The sequence below is a fragment of the Stigmatopora nigra genome, chromosome 13, assembly GCF_051989575.1.
Source record: "Stigmatopora nigra isolate UIUO_SnigA chromosome 13, RoL_Snig_1.1, whole genome shotgun sequence".
Lineage (NCBI taxonomy): Eukaryota > Metazoa > Chordata > Actinopteri > Syngnathiformes > Syngnathidae > Stigmatopora > Stigmatopora nigra.
In genome coordinates, this window is record NC_135520.1 from 6,556,313 (window position 1) to 6,572,186 (window position 15,874).

The 15,874-nt window shown below is 38.9% G+C and overlaps 1 protein-coding gene across 2 annotated transcripts; it reads left to right on the forward strand.

Moving 5' to 3' along the window:
- The first annotated feature begins 3,270 nt into the window (after positions 1–3,270).
- Positions 3,271–14,275, forward strand: htr1d (5-hydroxytryptamine (serotonin) receptor 1D, G protein-coupled). Of its 2 annotated transcripts, XR_013328423.1 has the most exons (3): positions 3,271–3,505; positions 10,312–13,000; positions 14,206–14,275. XR_013328423.1 is itself a non-coding variant. In XM_077731912.1 (2 exons), the coding sequence occupies exon 2, from the start codon at positions 10,857–10,859 to the stop codon at positions 12,006–12,008; it is 1,152 nt and encodes a 383-aa protein (XP_077588038.1). In that variant the 5' UTR covers positions 3,271–3,505; positions 10,312–10,856; the 3' UTR covers positions 12,009–14,164. The 2 variants fall into 2 exon arrangements, 1 of the variants encoding a protein (XP_077588038.1); XM_077731912.1 differs by lacking the exon at positions 14,206–14,275 and having other exon boundaries at positions 10,312–14,164.
- The last annotated feature ends 1,599 nt before the right edge of the window (positions 14,276–15,874 follow it).

Genomic DNA, 15,874 nt, shown 5'->3' on the forward strand with positions numbered 1-15,874 from the left:
GTCGTAAAAATTCTGAAGACAAATGTGTGAGGGCAGTTCACTCAGTTAGATATGATGAACACTGCTAATCATAGCGTGATATCAAAACATCATATTTGATATTATCAGTAAATCAAGATTTACCGACAATCACCAATCCCATGTGTCGATTAGAATAATAAAAACTTTCCAATGCATCAATAAATGTCTGTTGCCAGAAGTCCTACACATGCAAATAAACCAAAAGTGGCCTGACTTAAGTATGCAGGGCTTTAAAGTTTATTAGTCATTAATCACCACAATAGGCTCAAATTATGTGTGCATTATTCTGATAGATGACAACAAGGTTATTGTGCAGCTGCCTGCGTCAATATAAATGTGTCCAAATGCTATTAGGATTCGGGTTTGACTTATTTAAATGACTTATTCATGACAAGTATGGGAACTATACGTTTTTTTCCAAGAGTGGCATCATCATTCATCTGCTGTTCTAACAGTGAGAGTGTTAATGGACAGCTCTCTTTCAAATGGACATTTTTATGGGCTCGCTGGATTTTCCATTTTTCTGCTGCTTGTTATGCATTATATTCAATTCACTGGATGCTTTTTCATTTTTGAAGCCAAACCGTGTCTTGAACCTTCTTTGTAGTTTGACTCTGCTACCAAGTGTATTAATTACGCTTGTACGGTTGTTGAATTAAGATTGCTGAATCTCTAGCCAGGTGAATAATCAATCTTTAGGTAAGGAATGGAATTAGGTAAGGAGGAGAATTTATAGTCAATTTGATTAAAATGAATTGTCCAGGTCCTTTAGAATTACAGCAGCCCTCTTTTTTTTTTTTTTTAAATCTTGGTATGATCTTTTTCTTAAATTCTGTGTAACACTTATGTCAGCTGCAAGTAATGCAAAATACCCGTAGAAAGAAGGTTATTGATAGCATTCTTTGCCTTGTTTCAAAATGTAGTTTATTCTACAAATTTCCTTCAAATTGTCAGTCTTATAGAGCTGTGTTAAAGCAAGAACTTTATTGATTTAAACTCAAATCTTAGATTTGTAAGGTCAACAGCCTTGTCAATGCTCTGCCATAATATTATCACTCCAATATTTTCTCCAAAATATCAGCATGTATTGTTGTGTGTGTCAACAAAAATGCTTTTTATTGTGAACAATTTGATAAAATATAACCTTAGTGAACAAGAGAAAATGTCAGATTGATAGGGATTTATCAGCACTACTCGACTATTTAGGCTTCAATGCTCAGTCAGCAAGAAGACATATATTTTTGAACGACACTGTGAATGACAAATGTGGGGGGAGGAAGAGGAGTGGCAAGATGAAATAAATTGCCAGATCAATAGGAGGCTGTTCCTTCCACCAATTCCAATAGTCTTTTCAAGTTAATCACACTTTACTGGTCAGCATGAATCCTATTTGACTTAATTCCAGCAAAAGATATGGTCATTTACAATCATTTATAATTATTTTCTCAGCATGCAGGTTTGATAGCTATATTTGAGCAAGAATTCTATCTATTTGTGATGGCGCTTACATTTAGGCAGCACAATCTTTTTATAAGCTCTTTGAACAAAAAAGCTGCTTGTGGAATTTCAGGTCAAAACTCAGATGTCTAGACTTCCTCATCTTTTCCAAACATTGCTGTTGTTGACATTTATTCCTTATCTCCAAGGACTGTGACATTTATTATGATTAGTTTTTTAATTCCTATTCACGGGTCAGTTGAAGAAATGTTGAAACTAAAGCAGAATATGATAGACACCATATAAAAATACTGTAGATTGTATTGTTATGACGTGTTAGATGGTCACACTAGGTTTGCATCCACGTGCCTATATTTCTCATTCTGCCCGGATGAGTGATACGCTACGTTTCTTCATTAACATTTTCTATACTTGAAGAGCTTTCTAATTAGCTTTCAAGGAGCACCGTATTGATTCAATTAAAGATTGAATATAGCAGACAGGGATGAGAACCCGTTTGCTCAATCAACGCTTTTTAATGAACAGACAAGATTGCTTCATCTGCGAATTGCTGCATATCATGTATTGAAAGGTTCACGTCTTATTTAGAAGCAACACATTTTAACCCTAAAAACTACATTCATAATGACATTGATTTTTTTTCTTGTCACAACAGAAAGGCAAGAATGATGATGGCCATCGAATATGAATATATGACACGATTAAGCAGGTTGTAGCTTAGCAAACTATTGAATATTCAATGTTTATTTTGTAATGATTACATAGTTGCTTAAAGCTATTTGGAGATCAACAAACAGGGTACTATTTATGCGTAGGGCGAGTCTAAACTGTCTTCATCCATCTAAGAGGAAGCATAGCCGTAGGTCGCAATAGGTTTTTTTGTTTGTTTTGTGCTTTTTCTTCACCTCTTCTCAATATTACCACCCACAGTAAATTTCTCTACACTGTGATGTGGTGAACGTCATCCAGAGTGAGAATTTAACAAGCATGATATTTTCTTATGGCTGCCCCCTGTTGGTATGTCACAATTTCTGCAAAAAAAGCTGTGTAAAAGGCAAAACTAACAGGCATGTCAGCAAAGACTGTTCCAATGAGTTCATTCATACACTGTTTTGTGTGAAATGTGCCCATGAACACATGATCTAATAGCTATTTTGTGGTAGAATCAATGTGAGTTAATTCCTTATCCAGAATGTTGGTTGATTTGTGTATGACATCAAATTGCTTCTTTTTAATTTGAATTTAATTTCTGACAATTGTTTCGATAGGACCATTTGCCATACGAGGAAATACAGCACATCGACCACACACTTCTTGCATTGTGGCTTCAATCCCAGGTCAGTCCTCACTGTGTGGAGTTCACATGTTCTCTCTGTCCTTGCATGGGTTTTCTCTGGGTACTCTGCTTTCCTCCCACATTCAAAAACCATGCATAATTGGCTGATTGAAAACTCTAAATTGCCCCTAGTGAGTGTGTATAATTGTCCATCTCCTTGTGACCTGTGATTGGCTGTCCACCAATTCAGGGTGTCCTGAAGTCAGCTGCGATAGGCTCCAGCACCCCCCACAACCCTTGCAAGGATAAGCAATTCAAAAAATGAATGAATGATGTCCTCTGTAATGATAACTGTGTCTGAAAATGATAACTATTTTTTCCTCACTCACCTCACACACTCACTCACTCATGCAAAAATGAATACTTGGATGCACTTTGCATCCCTCCATCCAACTCGAAAGGGAGAGAATATCTTCCGCGGGGGTTGGGACGCCACTTGTTTTGGCCAGCCTGACTGGAAGCATTTCCACGCGGAGATATGAGATGATGGAGAGCAGTGCGTGACGGCAACGCAAACAGGACGCACGCGAGAGGCTGCGCGCCTGCCTGCCTGCCTGCGTGCGTGCGTGCGGGTGCTCGGGACAGACGCGCAAGAAACGGACTTCTCCGCTTCCCCGGGTGGGATTCCCTGATGGGTTCATTTGTGCTTTGGAGCATCTCCTGAGGTCCTCCTAATCGCCACAAAACATGGTGAGTGTTTATTTATTTTCCCATTTTGCATTCTTTCTTTTGAGACATTCTGTAGCCATTATGCACAGTGTTATGTTATGATTTCCATTCAGTGACAAAAAAAGTTAAAAAGACGAGTGAATGCTTTAACTTTCACGTAAAATAGATTAAAGTGATTTTTATGTCTTCTCGTGGTTTGCAATGGTGTGGAAATGCGCCGCAGCAGGGACTGAGAGATGTTCCTAATATTTTGGCTTCTATGTGAGGAAAGCATGAAAACAGCTTTATGCCACTTTTTTAATGACTAAAACCATGCATATTTTCCAATAATTTAATAACATCTGGTAGAATGAATGAGAACTGAGATTTGTTCCTAATATTTGGTCTCCTCTGTGAGGAAAGCATGAAAACAGACCTTCAAGCCACTTTTTAAATGATTTAAACCATGCATGTTTTGCAATAATTTAATAACATCTGGTAGAATGAATGAAAACTGTGCAGAATTGTCTAATTTGGTTCAGATTTTTTTTCTATTTTCTATCACTCGAGTCTTGTCTGGTGGGATTACATGAGATTGTGCATGTGACCGGGATGGAAATCCATAGATTTGCCTGATTCCTACGGATGGAAGAGTTATTGTGTCATTAGCCGGGGTGATAGTGCAGTTGTTCACACTGCATCCTACATGGCTCATATTGGTTACTGCTCATTCAAGCAAACCCAGAACAAATCATCATGATGACGACTGAGGAGCTTTAATTTATTGAGGCTGGAGAACTTAATATGGTCCAAAGAGGATTTATGCATATCCCTTCATATGTCCTCTCATCATCCTCATCTGTCTTTGTTACTTCTCTTCTACTAATTGGAAGGACCATAGGACTATCAGATGTCCAAAGTTAAAGAGCTATACCATGAAAGAAGCCTCTCCGTGATGTGGAAGTGGCTTGTGGAAAGAAAAGAGAAGCACCATAATGAAAAGTGCACTCTCCACTACACAGTGCTGATGCTCTGTTTTCTCGCTTCTCTCGAGGTGAGCGCCACTACATCAGAGCCATCAGAACAGCAGGAAAATCCTAGCCGTGTCACGTCATGCCTTGGCTGATAAATAGTTAATGACATGGACTCATGGAATTGATTAGGAAATCGTTGACTAGAAATGGAGCTCTTCTCAGGACCGTTTTTTGAAGTTTGTTAGGGTCATTATACAAATCTGGCTTCATAATTAATACCAAAGGAAATTCATGGTGATGTGGAGGGTGCAATGTAAAGGGTAAAAAAAACAGGAAGGATTTATTTCTTTAAATAACTGGATTGTGTACAGATTTAGCTTGATGTCATGTTTGTAGTCGTAAGGACGGATGGTTGTAAATCATTGCGCTAGCTCAGGGCCAGCTGGAGTCAAGGGTGGTAAAAAATAAATAAAAAAACCCACGAAGAATTACATACAAGTTCATCCCGTTCAAACAACGTCCCTTGTGAAAGAAAAGATCTGATGAAACTATTGCAAGATGGGCTGTGAAAATACATCAAAGGAGGAAAAGCATTATGGACTACACAAAGTTAAATTAACGATGACAAAAGCTATTCCACTGAAACGGAACCCTAAAGTAAATTGGTAATTATCCTTACTCTGTTTTAACAAACTTTTTAAAAAAGTGAACATATGCCTGGAAAATTGATGGAAAATTGGTTTGGGTATTGTGTTAAGCCAATAGTATAAGTTAAAAAGGACTCATAATAACTTGAGGAAAGATTTTATCCATGCATCTGCTTTTCCTGGAACAGTTTACATACTATAAAAACATGTTACTTGCTTATGAGTGAATATATGAATAAATGTTGGCCAGTTTATGACTTTCTCAAGTTACTGGTTCATATTTTACTTTTATTTGTCAGTCTACAGTTGAGGTTTGAGTGTATTACCATTAAGCTGCCGATAGATGATGCGACGACACCAATTCAGGGTGTCTGCTCGGCCTTTGTTGGCTAGTATAGGCTCCAGCACCCCCGCAAGTCTTGTGAGGATAAACAGTACTGAAAATGAATGACATTTTCACCTGAAAATATAAGAGAACTGTTATGATGGATTCCTGTCTTTGCAAAAACAGCTATTTGAATGTGAATATCATTCTATTGTATTCATTGCAACAGCAAAAAAGGAGTAGAGAAATTTCATGCATCTTGGCATCATTATGAAATTCTTGGTGGGCACATCGTCCTGACTGTGTTTAATGTTGTGCTCAATGAAACCAACGCCAGATCATTATAGTGTCATTTTGTGTCTTGAACGCTCCTCAAGAGCAGAAAAAAACACAACTACAAACACTCTGAAATGCTTTGAGCTGCCTTTCATTAGCAGAGACGTCACATGGCTGGCCCCACAAGCCTTCCCAAGTGTTAACAGTAGTCTGAACACGAGTTGGCAGGGAAGACGCCGAGCAGATGGCACTGCAAAAAGTCTGCTTTTGCCAATGAAACAAAGCCCACCGGACCAGTAATGAGATGATGTGAAGATGTGATAATGTGCTCCCCCTACGAACAATCAATAGAACAAATGAAGGTAAACTCATAGATAAGCCTCGCTGTTGAGACAAAGCTGTGCAGAGGAGAAGACAGTCATCAGTGATGTGCTAGTGAAATTAGGCTGTTGTCATTTGTCACCACAGTAATAAAAACACCAGAGGCGAGTTGAAGAAACATTGCGGATTCGAAGGTAAACATTAACTCTGGAGTGTCAGAAAACCAAGGCCAAATAATCATTACTACACCAAGCATCAATCTCTAGTCAGTTTTTTTTTTAACTTCTAGATACAGTTTACCATCCAAACTTCATTTATCTGACTATTTATGGAGTATCAGATAGTATCGGATTTGGTCACAAGATCAGTTCGTTGACATAGTTAAGTTTTCTTTCTTTCTTTATTTTAGGATGCTTTATCCACATTTTGTTGTCTTACAAGTTTGGCCAAGATACCTAAACCAGCCTTAATAGGCCATAAGACTTTATTTTGTCAACTTGAGCATTTAACACATGCAGCACACACACATTACTTATATTATATATACCTTTCCAGTAAAAAAGTACCTTATCAGAATAGTAAACTCAAATACTTTTTAAATTAATCCTGGCAACATCCGACTCATAAGTGGAGAATATTATTTAAAATTAAAGAATTGGGCTAAAAGTGCTTAAGGCCACTATATCAAATATTGGCCCGACCAAAAATTATTTAATATAATTTCACCCTTGGCTAGGTGCTTTTTGTCCACTTATGCTTTACACCGCAGGATTATTTTGACCTTTACCTCAAAGGCCAGAATTTGCATGTCCATAAATGTTAAAAAAATCTTTTTGCCTTGTACTTGCATTTGCATGTATGTGTAGGCGGATTGGTTAAGGGGCGGCATAGATGGCACATGTGCGTGTACGCCTACTCCGCTCTGGAAGAACACCTACTCTTTGTGCTCCAGGGTACCTACAAACAAAATGGATGGACCACAAGTCCCTTGCTCCCATCACATAAAAATACCTTTTTATTCTTTTATCATTGGGACAGTGCCAAGCCTAATTAAAATGTCCAATTCCATTGTTCAAGTCTTACCATTTTACACTGGTGATTCTGCCTCTAAAAATCCAGAGCCGTTTTTAAGTGACTGCCACAGTTACATTTCAACTAGAATATATTCCACCATATTGTAACGGTCTAAACAGGGTTGCTCTTGGTGTCCACTCTTATCCACATAGCAGAGACACTTTGTCATTCAGCATTTGGCTCATAGTAAAAGACCCATAGGCATATAGTTCTTACTTTCTTAACTGTTATTGACATACAAAATGAGACTGGTGTCTTTTGCCATCAATGGCAATGAATAAATTAAGGGTTCCATCACGTCTACTACTAAGCTGTACTTTCTGCATCCATATAATCTATTCTTCCACACAAGACATCTATTATTTATTCATTGTTTATGTTAACGTTAGAAAAACAAAACTCTACTACTGTTATTTTACACATTGTGGCGTCAAGCAGCACAGGAGTGAGTAAGCAGGTTTGATACGGTACACTTGGCACAGATTAAATGTTAAATAAAGGTGGACATCTGGCTCATAAAGAGACGCTCCAATGCCCCGGTAGGCATCTAAAAGTGCGACTTTGTATAACCTCTGGCCAAGTTCCAAATAAATGCACTTCCAACACACACAACTGAATTTATTACTTCTAATGACGCTGCTATAATAGAAGTTGTTTTAAATCTAGTTTTTCAAAGCTGATGAGTTTTTTTGTTTGTATTTGTTTTTTTACACGACCTTTTGGCCGCAGTGTTATTGAAACTCTAACAAAATCCATTTTAGGATAATTGGGGACTTAAATACAAATTTTATTACAGGAAATAAACGTAATTTGATTTGTCCCTAGGCTTATCACCATCATTAAAACCTTTATTAGTCTGATAGCCTTATCATTATGATATCGTCCCCCATTAGTCCATACGTAATAAAATTGGCCCCAATACTTCTCCATTGTTAAAGATTCCCTTGATTCTTTTTAAGTTCTCTTTCAATTTTGCTGCCGTCACCTGCGTTTCTCCTTAGACATTTGCTTGATCAACACACACGCAGACAGGTGCTCATTAAAGTCGTGGTAGCGTGAGCGAAGGCTAGAGTAGACAGCAGACAGGCACTGACAGATGAACAGCGATGGCTCTACCTCTGCTGAGTTAAATCAATTAGCCTTCCTCCAGCGGCGTTAGCAGGTCCGCCTGGTTCACGGGGTCGCCATGTACTGCAAACACATTACCGTAAAGCATCTGGTGGGATTGGAGCCAAGTCTGAAAGAAGTGAATTGGATTTCTCATGAATGGAGCTGTGATCTACCACATAGTTCAGTAGATCAATTCTGCTTGGATGTTGAACGAGTTTCCTGGTTTGGGCTCTGCCCCTCATGTTATTCAATTTCCAAACCAGAGGGAGGAACTAATTTATTTTCATGCAAACTATATACATATATATATATAGCCCAATTTGAGCAGTGCCTGTTCTTGATTGGAGATCTTTTCCTCTCATGCGTTCATTACTAGCCTCATTATCTCATTGTCCAGTAAACCAGAGCACAAGATAAGACTTGTGTTTGGCTTGACTGATATGTAAACAGATAAGCTGATCGACCATCGATTACAGGTGATGATGATGAAGGTGAGACTGGAATAGAATGGAAACCTCTATAGTCCAAAACAATCATTTTTGAGAAGTAGGTGGATCACCCTTTTGTTTGAATTTGGAGATGTTTTTTTCAGGGATATGAAACTATTACCACTACTACCTCTTCTAATAGTAAGATTTTTTCTAGATATGTGAAGAAACCTTTTCAACAATTAAATTGACATCTGTAAGGATTATGCTTATCAATTGTTTGCAAATTCCAAATAGTATGTTTACTTTATTTTTCCAACTATGTATAGTGTAGTATAGTTTAGAATGTTATATTGTAGGTTATTATAATCTAATGTAATGTGGAACAGAAGTAGTAACAAACATTTTTTGAAAAACAAGCTGCACCTCTTAATGGAACATATTAACTTTTTTTTTTTTTACACAACTATAGCCTAAAACACACAACAAACCTTTAATCTCACTCTTAATTCCCATCAAGTCCATTTCAGTCTTTATCTTCAGACTCACTTCTAAAGAAATTTACCAAACCTGGAAGTAAAGGGCTGTCCTTGAGTGCTGTTATTTGCTTGATGTTTTTCAGCAGAAAATGTAGTACCTTATTTTTAGAACAGGGAACACAACACGAACAGAGCCTTTTATTTATTAAAACATTTGGTAACTACTCAAGCCTGCAGGATTGAGATGAAAGAATTTATACCCACAGAGCAGATAGGGAAAAGATAAAACACAGATCACATCCAATCTTGTAATCCAGGATTTGTGTTCGAGTGTCTGCAGATGTCTACTGTTTGATTGCCTGCATGGATAACATCTGGCCTTGTGGCTCACCCTCCTTGTCAAGCATACATCATGGATGTGTCTTAACTACGGATGGGCGTTTGACCATTATTTCTTTGATCAACCATGGGAAAAATGAACAATAATTCTTATATAGAATAGGCAAAACATTAAATTTATGGTTGCCTGTCTCCCTCCCAGTCTGGAGGTTTGTAGTTATTATTTTTATAGTATGTATTTTCATCGAATTACAGGTCATGGGCAAATAAAATACATACAATGGTTTAAATGCCAAAAAAGCCAATGCCATTTCTTATAGTAAATGTGAAAATAAATGTGGAAACATTCAAATTGAATCACAAGTTAAAGTGTTGAAAATGTGTTGTAAACCTTCATGATTGCTGTGGACACATACATTAGATAAGGAGGGTAAAAGCTCATTCTGACAAGCTCCTGGCGCAAAAGCCTGCATCCCACATTTGGCCACCTGTCGTCCTTATTTTGGCTCCAGAATGCTTGAAATTGGTATCAATAGTGTTGGACAAGAATTGTGTGCTATTGCATTGCCTTGGGAATGAATAGTGACTGCTAGAAGATGTCGTCATGAAATGCCCCAGAAGCAAATCAATGAACACTAGTTATTCATTAAAGGATGCTCTGTAGAAGCTCAACCTGCGTGACACTGCAAACAGAGGACCAGGTTTTTAAATCCTGGTCTTGTTCAAATTAAGTTGAATTTTTCCCATAACAAAGCAAGAACCGAAAAATAATAAGATACCCTTGGAATGCTCTGTTTCTAACGTTCCTAAATAAATTGAAGAAGAAATAAAATCTAATATAGTAATATTTTTCCTTCTTTGTCTTTCACATGCAGATTCCGACTAAGGATGAAGAGTTATATGGACCAAGCTTCGACTGGGCCACATAACTGTTGACTGGCTTCTCATGAAAACTGCCTGAGATAGCGGCCTGACAACAAGCCAACCTGTATATCCGTTGTCATCGTCATACCGCACGCAGCTCGGCGCCTGGCTTTATTGAAACGCAGAAGCCCATTAAAGCGTTTGATAGATACGAAGGTTTGACGTTGGAGTTGTTGTTGCCGGCCGGGTGCAGCTTAGATGTGATAAGAGGAGGGCAAAGAAGAAGAACAAATGTGGCTCTCTGACAGAAGCTGAATGCAAATGAGGATCTATTGCTCCTACCGCAATGCAAGCAGCATCCAATCAGTACTACAAGAGTAAAATTGACGACTAGGTTGGCTTTGCTTACCAGACCAAGGCTCAGAACCTGAAATGATGGGATTAGATGTTAGTTTTGGGTGAGTGGATTTGGAAAAACAAGGCAATGGGGTATTGAACCCTGCCCTCCCGCGTTTGGAATGAGGCTCTTTTGAGGCCATAGGGGGTCACGAGCAAGATGGAGATGTACAACAGCTCCCTGGACTACTTCAACAGCAACACAACAGAGATTCCTGACCCTACCGCCGCCACTCCCTACTGGAGTGAGGCCTGGATTTTGGGGTTCCAGATCTCCTTGTCGGTGATCCTCACCTTGGTGACCTTCGCCACGGTGCTGTCCAACGGCTTTGTTATCGCCACCATTTTCCTGACGAGGAAACTGCACACACCCGCCAACTTCCTAATCGGTTCGTTGGCCGTCACCGATCTCCTGGTATCCATCTTGGTGATGCCCATTAGCATCGTGTACACGGTGAGCAAGACCTGGTCGCTAGGGCAGATTGTGTGCGACATCTGGTTGTCGTCTGACATCACCTTCTGCACGGCGTCCATTCTTCACCTTTGTGTCATCGCCTTGGACCGCTACTGGGCCATAACGGCCGCGCTGGAGTATTCCAAACGCCGCACCATGCGCCGAGCCGGGATCATGGTCGGCGTAGTGTGGGTGATTTCCATATCGATTTCCATTCCTCCGCTCTTCTGGCGACAGGCCAAAGCCCACGAGGAGCTGACGGAATGCTTGGTGAATACAGATCAGATCTCGTACACACTCTACTCCACGTTTGGGGCCTTCTACGTTCCCACGGTGCTTCTCATCATCCTCTACGGACGAATTTACGTCGCGGCGCGTTCCCGCATCTTTAAGATGCCGATATCATCCGGGAAGCGATTCACTACGGCGCAGCTCATTCAGACATCGGCGGGATCTTCCTTATGTTCTCTCAATTCCTCATCCAACCAGGAAGGGCAGCTCCAAGAAGGACATCTCCACTCAGGAACGGGCGGTTCACCTCTATTCGTGAACAGCGTGAAGGTGAAGCTGGCTGACAGTGTTCTGGAAAGGAAGCGACTGTGCGCGGCACGCGAGAGGAAAGCCACCAAGACGCTGGGCATCATCTTGGGCGCTTTTATTGTGTGCTGGCTGCCCTTCTTCGTAGGCACGCTGGTCACAGCCATCTGCAAAGAGTGCTGGTTTAACCCAATGATTTTTGATGTCTTCACCTGGCTGGGATACCTCAACTCACTCATCAACCCGGTGATCTACACCGTGTTCAATGACGAGTTCAAGCAGGCCTTCCAGAAACTCATGAAGCTCAGACGCTTCTCGTGAAAAGCAAACAAGCTCATGGAAAATAGTACAATTAGCGCTAGTTGTAAAGTTAATTGTCTATATTGTAAATCAATATATGGTAGTTTTTATTTTTGACATCCAATCGCCCAGGGCCATACCTCGCTCGATATGAACAACAACAAAAGACATGCATGCGGAAAAGTATGAACTGAAGAGAAATCTTGAGGAAGAACAACAATTCATTCAGCAGGGATAAGTAAACACTGGCCACAACATTAGGTACACTTGGCCGAAAGCAGCCCTTTCAAAGTTTTTAACTGTGTATCAAAATACATATATTATATATATCACCAAGTAAAGCCTCCTTTTTTATACTTGAACTGTTTTCAATGATTTTTTTTTGACAGTTATCAACTCTCTTTTTTGCCAGGTGTCAAATTTATCAAGTTATTTTCACATTACAGGGATTTTCTATGATGGTCTCTGAAAAAAAACATCGAGTTAAGTGCAATAGAGTGAGAGAGGGAGAGCGAAATAATTTAGTGCATATATGTGTTGCATTAAACAACAATGAATAACAATAATGTTTATTTTCTTCTATTGTTTTTGTTTCAACAGACACACAGCCTAAACTCTTTTATTGTCATTCCTAACTCTACCCATTCATTATCTATAGCACCCGTCCTCATTTAGAGAAGCTGTGAGTGAACCCAGCTAAATTTAATGGAGTGATTTCCAGCCAATCAAAGGTAAATATTGACGTCCAAACACTCATATTGACATACTATGTGGTCTTTTTTTTATTGTGGTAGGAAACTGGACTGTCCTTGATAAAAAGCAACCAATAGTTGACATTACATTTTCAATTCATTCCACTCAATAGCAAGTGTACCTAATGGAAGGCCAGTGAGCAAAGAGACTGGATTCAATCTTTGGGAAACACTTCAAGCCATGAAATGTATCTGTCTTCGTGTTGTACTGTTTGCTGCTGCTCCCGTATGTTTGCTGTAGTAGAGAACGTAACCCAAAAGGTACAGTAAATTGCTCTCCATATATCCTTTTCTGTTTACATGAACATGTGTGTGTGTGTGTGTGTGTGAGTGTATAAGAGGCGTTGGTTTTATTGAAATGAGGTGTCAACACAGGGAGCCCCGTGGAGTGTATGACATTTGCACAAGCTTGTATTGTTATTACGCCAACTGAAAAGGAGATACTCAATAAAAGCTGTTATGGTGCGAAAATGGAAAAACAAATACTGTCAGGAATATAAAAAACATATTTTTTTTGCATTGATACATGAGGCTGCATCGAATAAGAATTTGTTGAATTGCAACAGAGGGCATGGTATGACTTTATTAATGTCTCTTTGCTGTGGTAGTCCAAATACATTTTTGGAATGCTATTTAAATATTCACTGCCAACCCTCACTGTTCAATTGGATAGCATAGCAACCCTATAGAACACACAACTGAATGGAAAAATTTGCTATAATCAGCTCTTTTTTGTTAATAACCAGAAAAACTGGTTGAATCAGAGCGAGTGATCTGAATGATCTAGTCAATGTCAAAATATGTAAATCAAAATGTAAAGGTTGCATACATTTAAGGCTATTGCTTCAATTTATGACTGAGACGATGAGAAAGTGAGATCAGTACGAGAAGGTCATGGCGACCTGAAGTCTAAAAATTAACGGTGCATATAAACCACATTTCATTTGGGGTTATAACTGTGCATCTATATGTACGGTGTGTGTTTGGGGTGAGAAAGCTCAAGAAGATCCATGGTGAGAATGGAAATATTTCCTGGCATCATCTTTATTGGTGTGAGGGTCAGACAAAAACCCAGCCATGCAATGAATGGCCTGATGAGATTGCGCTCCTTTTAAAATACTTTATCTCAGGACAGGACCCTTAATAGTACAAGTTCAACTCAGAAAAATACAGAAACAATTTTCAGATTTTTTAAAAGCTCAACTAAGATAAAGTACTTCTGAAGAAACAAGACCCCAAGACCTTTACCACCATATTTTTTTCTCCGGCAATGTGCAAAGCACCCAAAAGTGCTGTTATAATCTTATTTTTCCCTGACACTGAACTCTCAAATCATCTGCCATCAACCAGATTGTGTCCCCTCTTAATCACAACGATGATGATTTTGCATTCCCATTTGTTGAATAAAAGTGGGTTTTTATGTCATTATGTCTGAGTTTGAAAGAACTATTCATTATTTACCTCAGGTTACAAGCCCCTGACTGGTCATCTATTGCTGTCAAAGACACAAAAAAAGAGTAACACTACTGAGAGGTGAGCAAAAAGGAAATGATCCATTTCTTCTTATTATTTTGTACCTGGTCGTTTAAGTCTCCGGATTACTGATGGACGTCTTTCTCCTCCTCTTCCTGTTTTTTCTATACAGCTTCTAAATAGTCCAAACATGGCACTACTTTGGTGACAGCGCCTTTCGGCGTACACACTATTGCTAACGGTGTACAGATTTTTGTGCACAACAAGTCAGCAATTTTGCCACATTTCGCTATGACGGGAAAATACACATCAAAAATATTTAGAGGCAATGAAAAGGATAAACAAGACTCTGTATAAACAAAAATAGTTGCTGCTTAAAATCGACGTGTGCATGCATGCATGCGCCCAAATTGTCAGGACATTTTGAAGGGTAGGAAGAAAATACAGAACACCATCCGTCGATGTGCTTAAATGTCTATTCATTCAGCTAATACCTTATGTTGGCTCCACTAACCAATCTTTTTAAAAAGATTTTTTAACCTGGGTTGTTTAATTTGAGATTCTTTAAGTTGCAGTAAGAAATCAACATTTGCATGATGAAGGAAATTTCTTGTTGCTTCTGGTAAACCACCCAAATATCTCCGTTTTCATGCATGTGTAGACTTTGCAAATGTGGCTTTACCTAGTAGAAGAAATCCTTCTTAGACCTCAATGTTGCCAGATATATTTGACAAAAAAAACATTCTTAAAAGAAATTCCCATTCAAAAGTTGTTGTACAGCGAATACAATTTGAAACGGTCAAACAAGTATAAAATACATGAAAAATGCCAATGTTGACAGGTATGTTCTAGTATAATTATTAGATCCTGGTTTGGCTTCCCCCTCTTGGCTGTCTGCAGCGTCCTGCACTGTAAAATTTGATGCTACTTTTAAAATGTTGCATTTTGTCTTTAAAGCTATAAATGCTCTTTCCTTATCTAGTAAAGTTCCTCTAGAGAAAATTACGAGGTATGACATTAAGCAGTGTCTGAAAGGGCAGATGAATGATGTGCTTGAAGAAAGCGGCTCTGTCCGTCCACATTAATGCACTAAGAAGTGGCCTGGGATAACGTCTCGAGCTGTGAAGCCAAAAAAGGGTCGGCGTGTATTTAACCTCCAGGGATGAGGACTGTCAGTGGGAGACAGCAGTGAAGGGCTTAAAGCGTGCCGCGGTGCACACCAAATCATCTGGATGATGGGGAAGGAAAGACAACGGTGGGATTGCAAACAAGACAAATTAGCCCCCTGTGATTCAACCTTTCTGTCTTAAATTTGCAGAGGTGAATGTAAAAGAGCAAATGCTTACCATTCTGTTATTGTTCTTACAGTTTTATTCCTGTCAATCACGTCAAAATGCAAGTAATTTCTTCATTTTAGGGAAACTCCATGTCGAATATTCCATGTTTTTTGCTGTCTTGTTCTTCAGTGCGACAAAGATAGCCAAGAATGTTTCTGGTGATGTTATGATCAAGATCCATTTAACAGTATACATACTGTCATTTTTTTAAAGATTTGTGGATATAATTTGTTATACAACAGTAATTTATTTAAAGAAAATATTTTTATTTATATGAACTTATGACCTTTGAACTTCTTGCTTTTAAAAGTGTAAGACACAATGT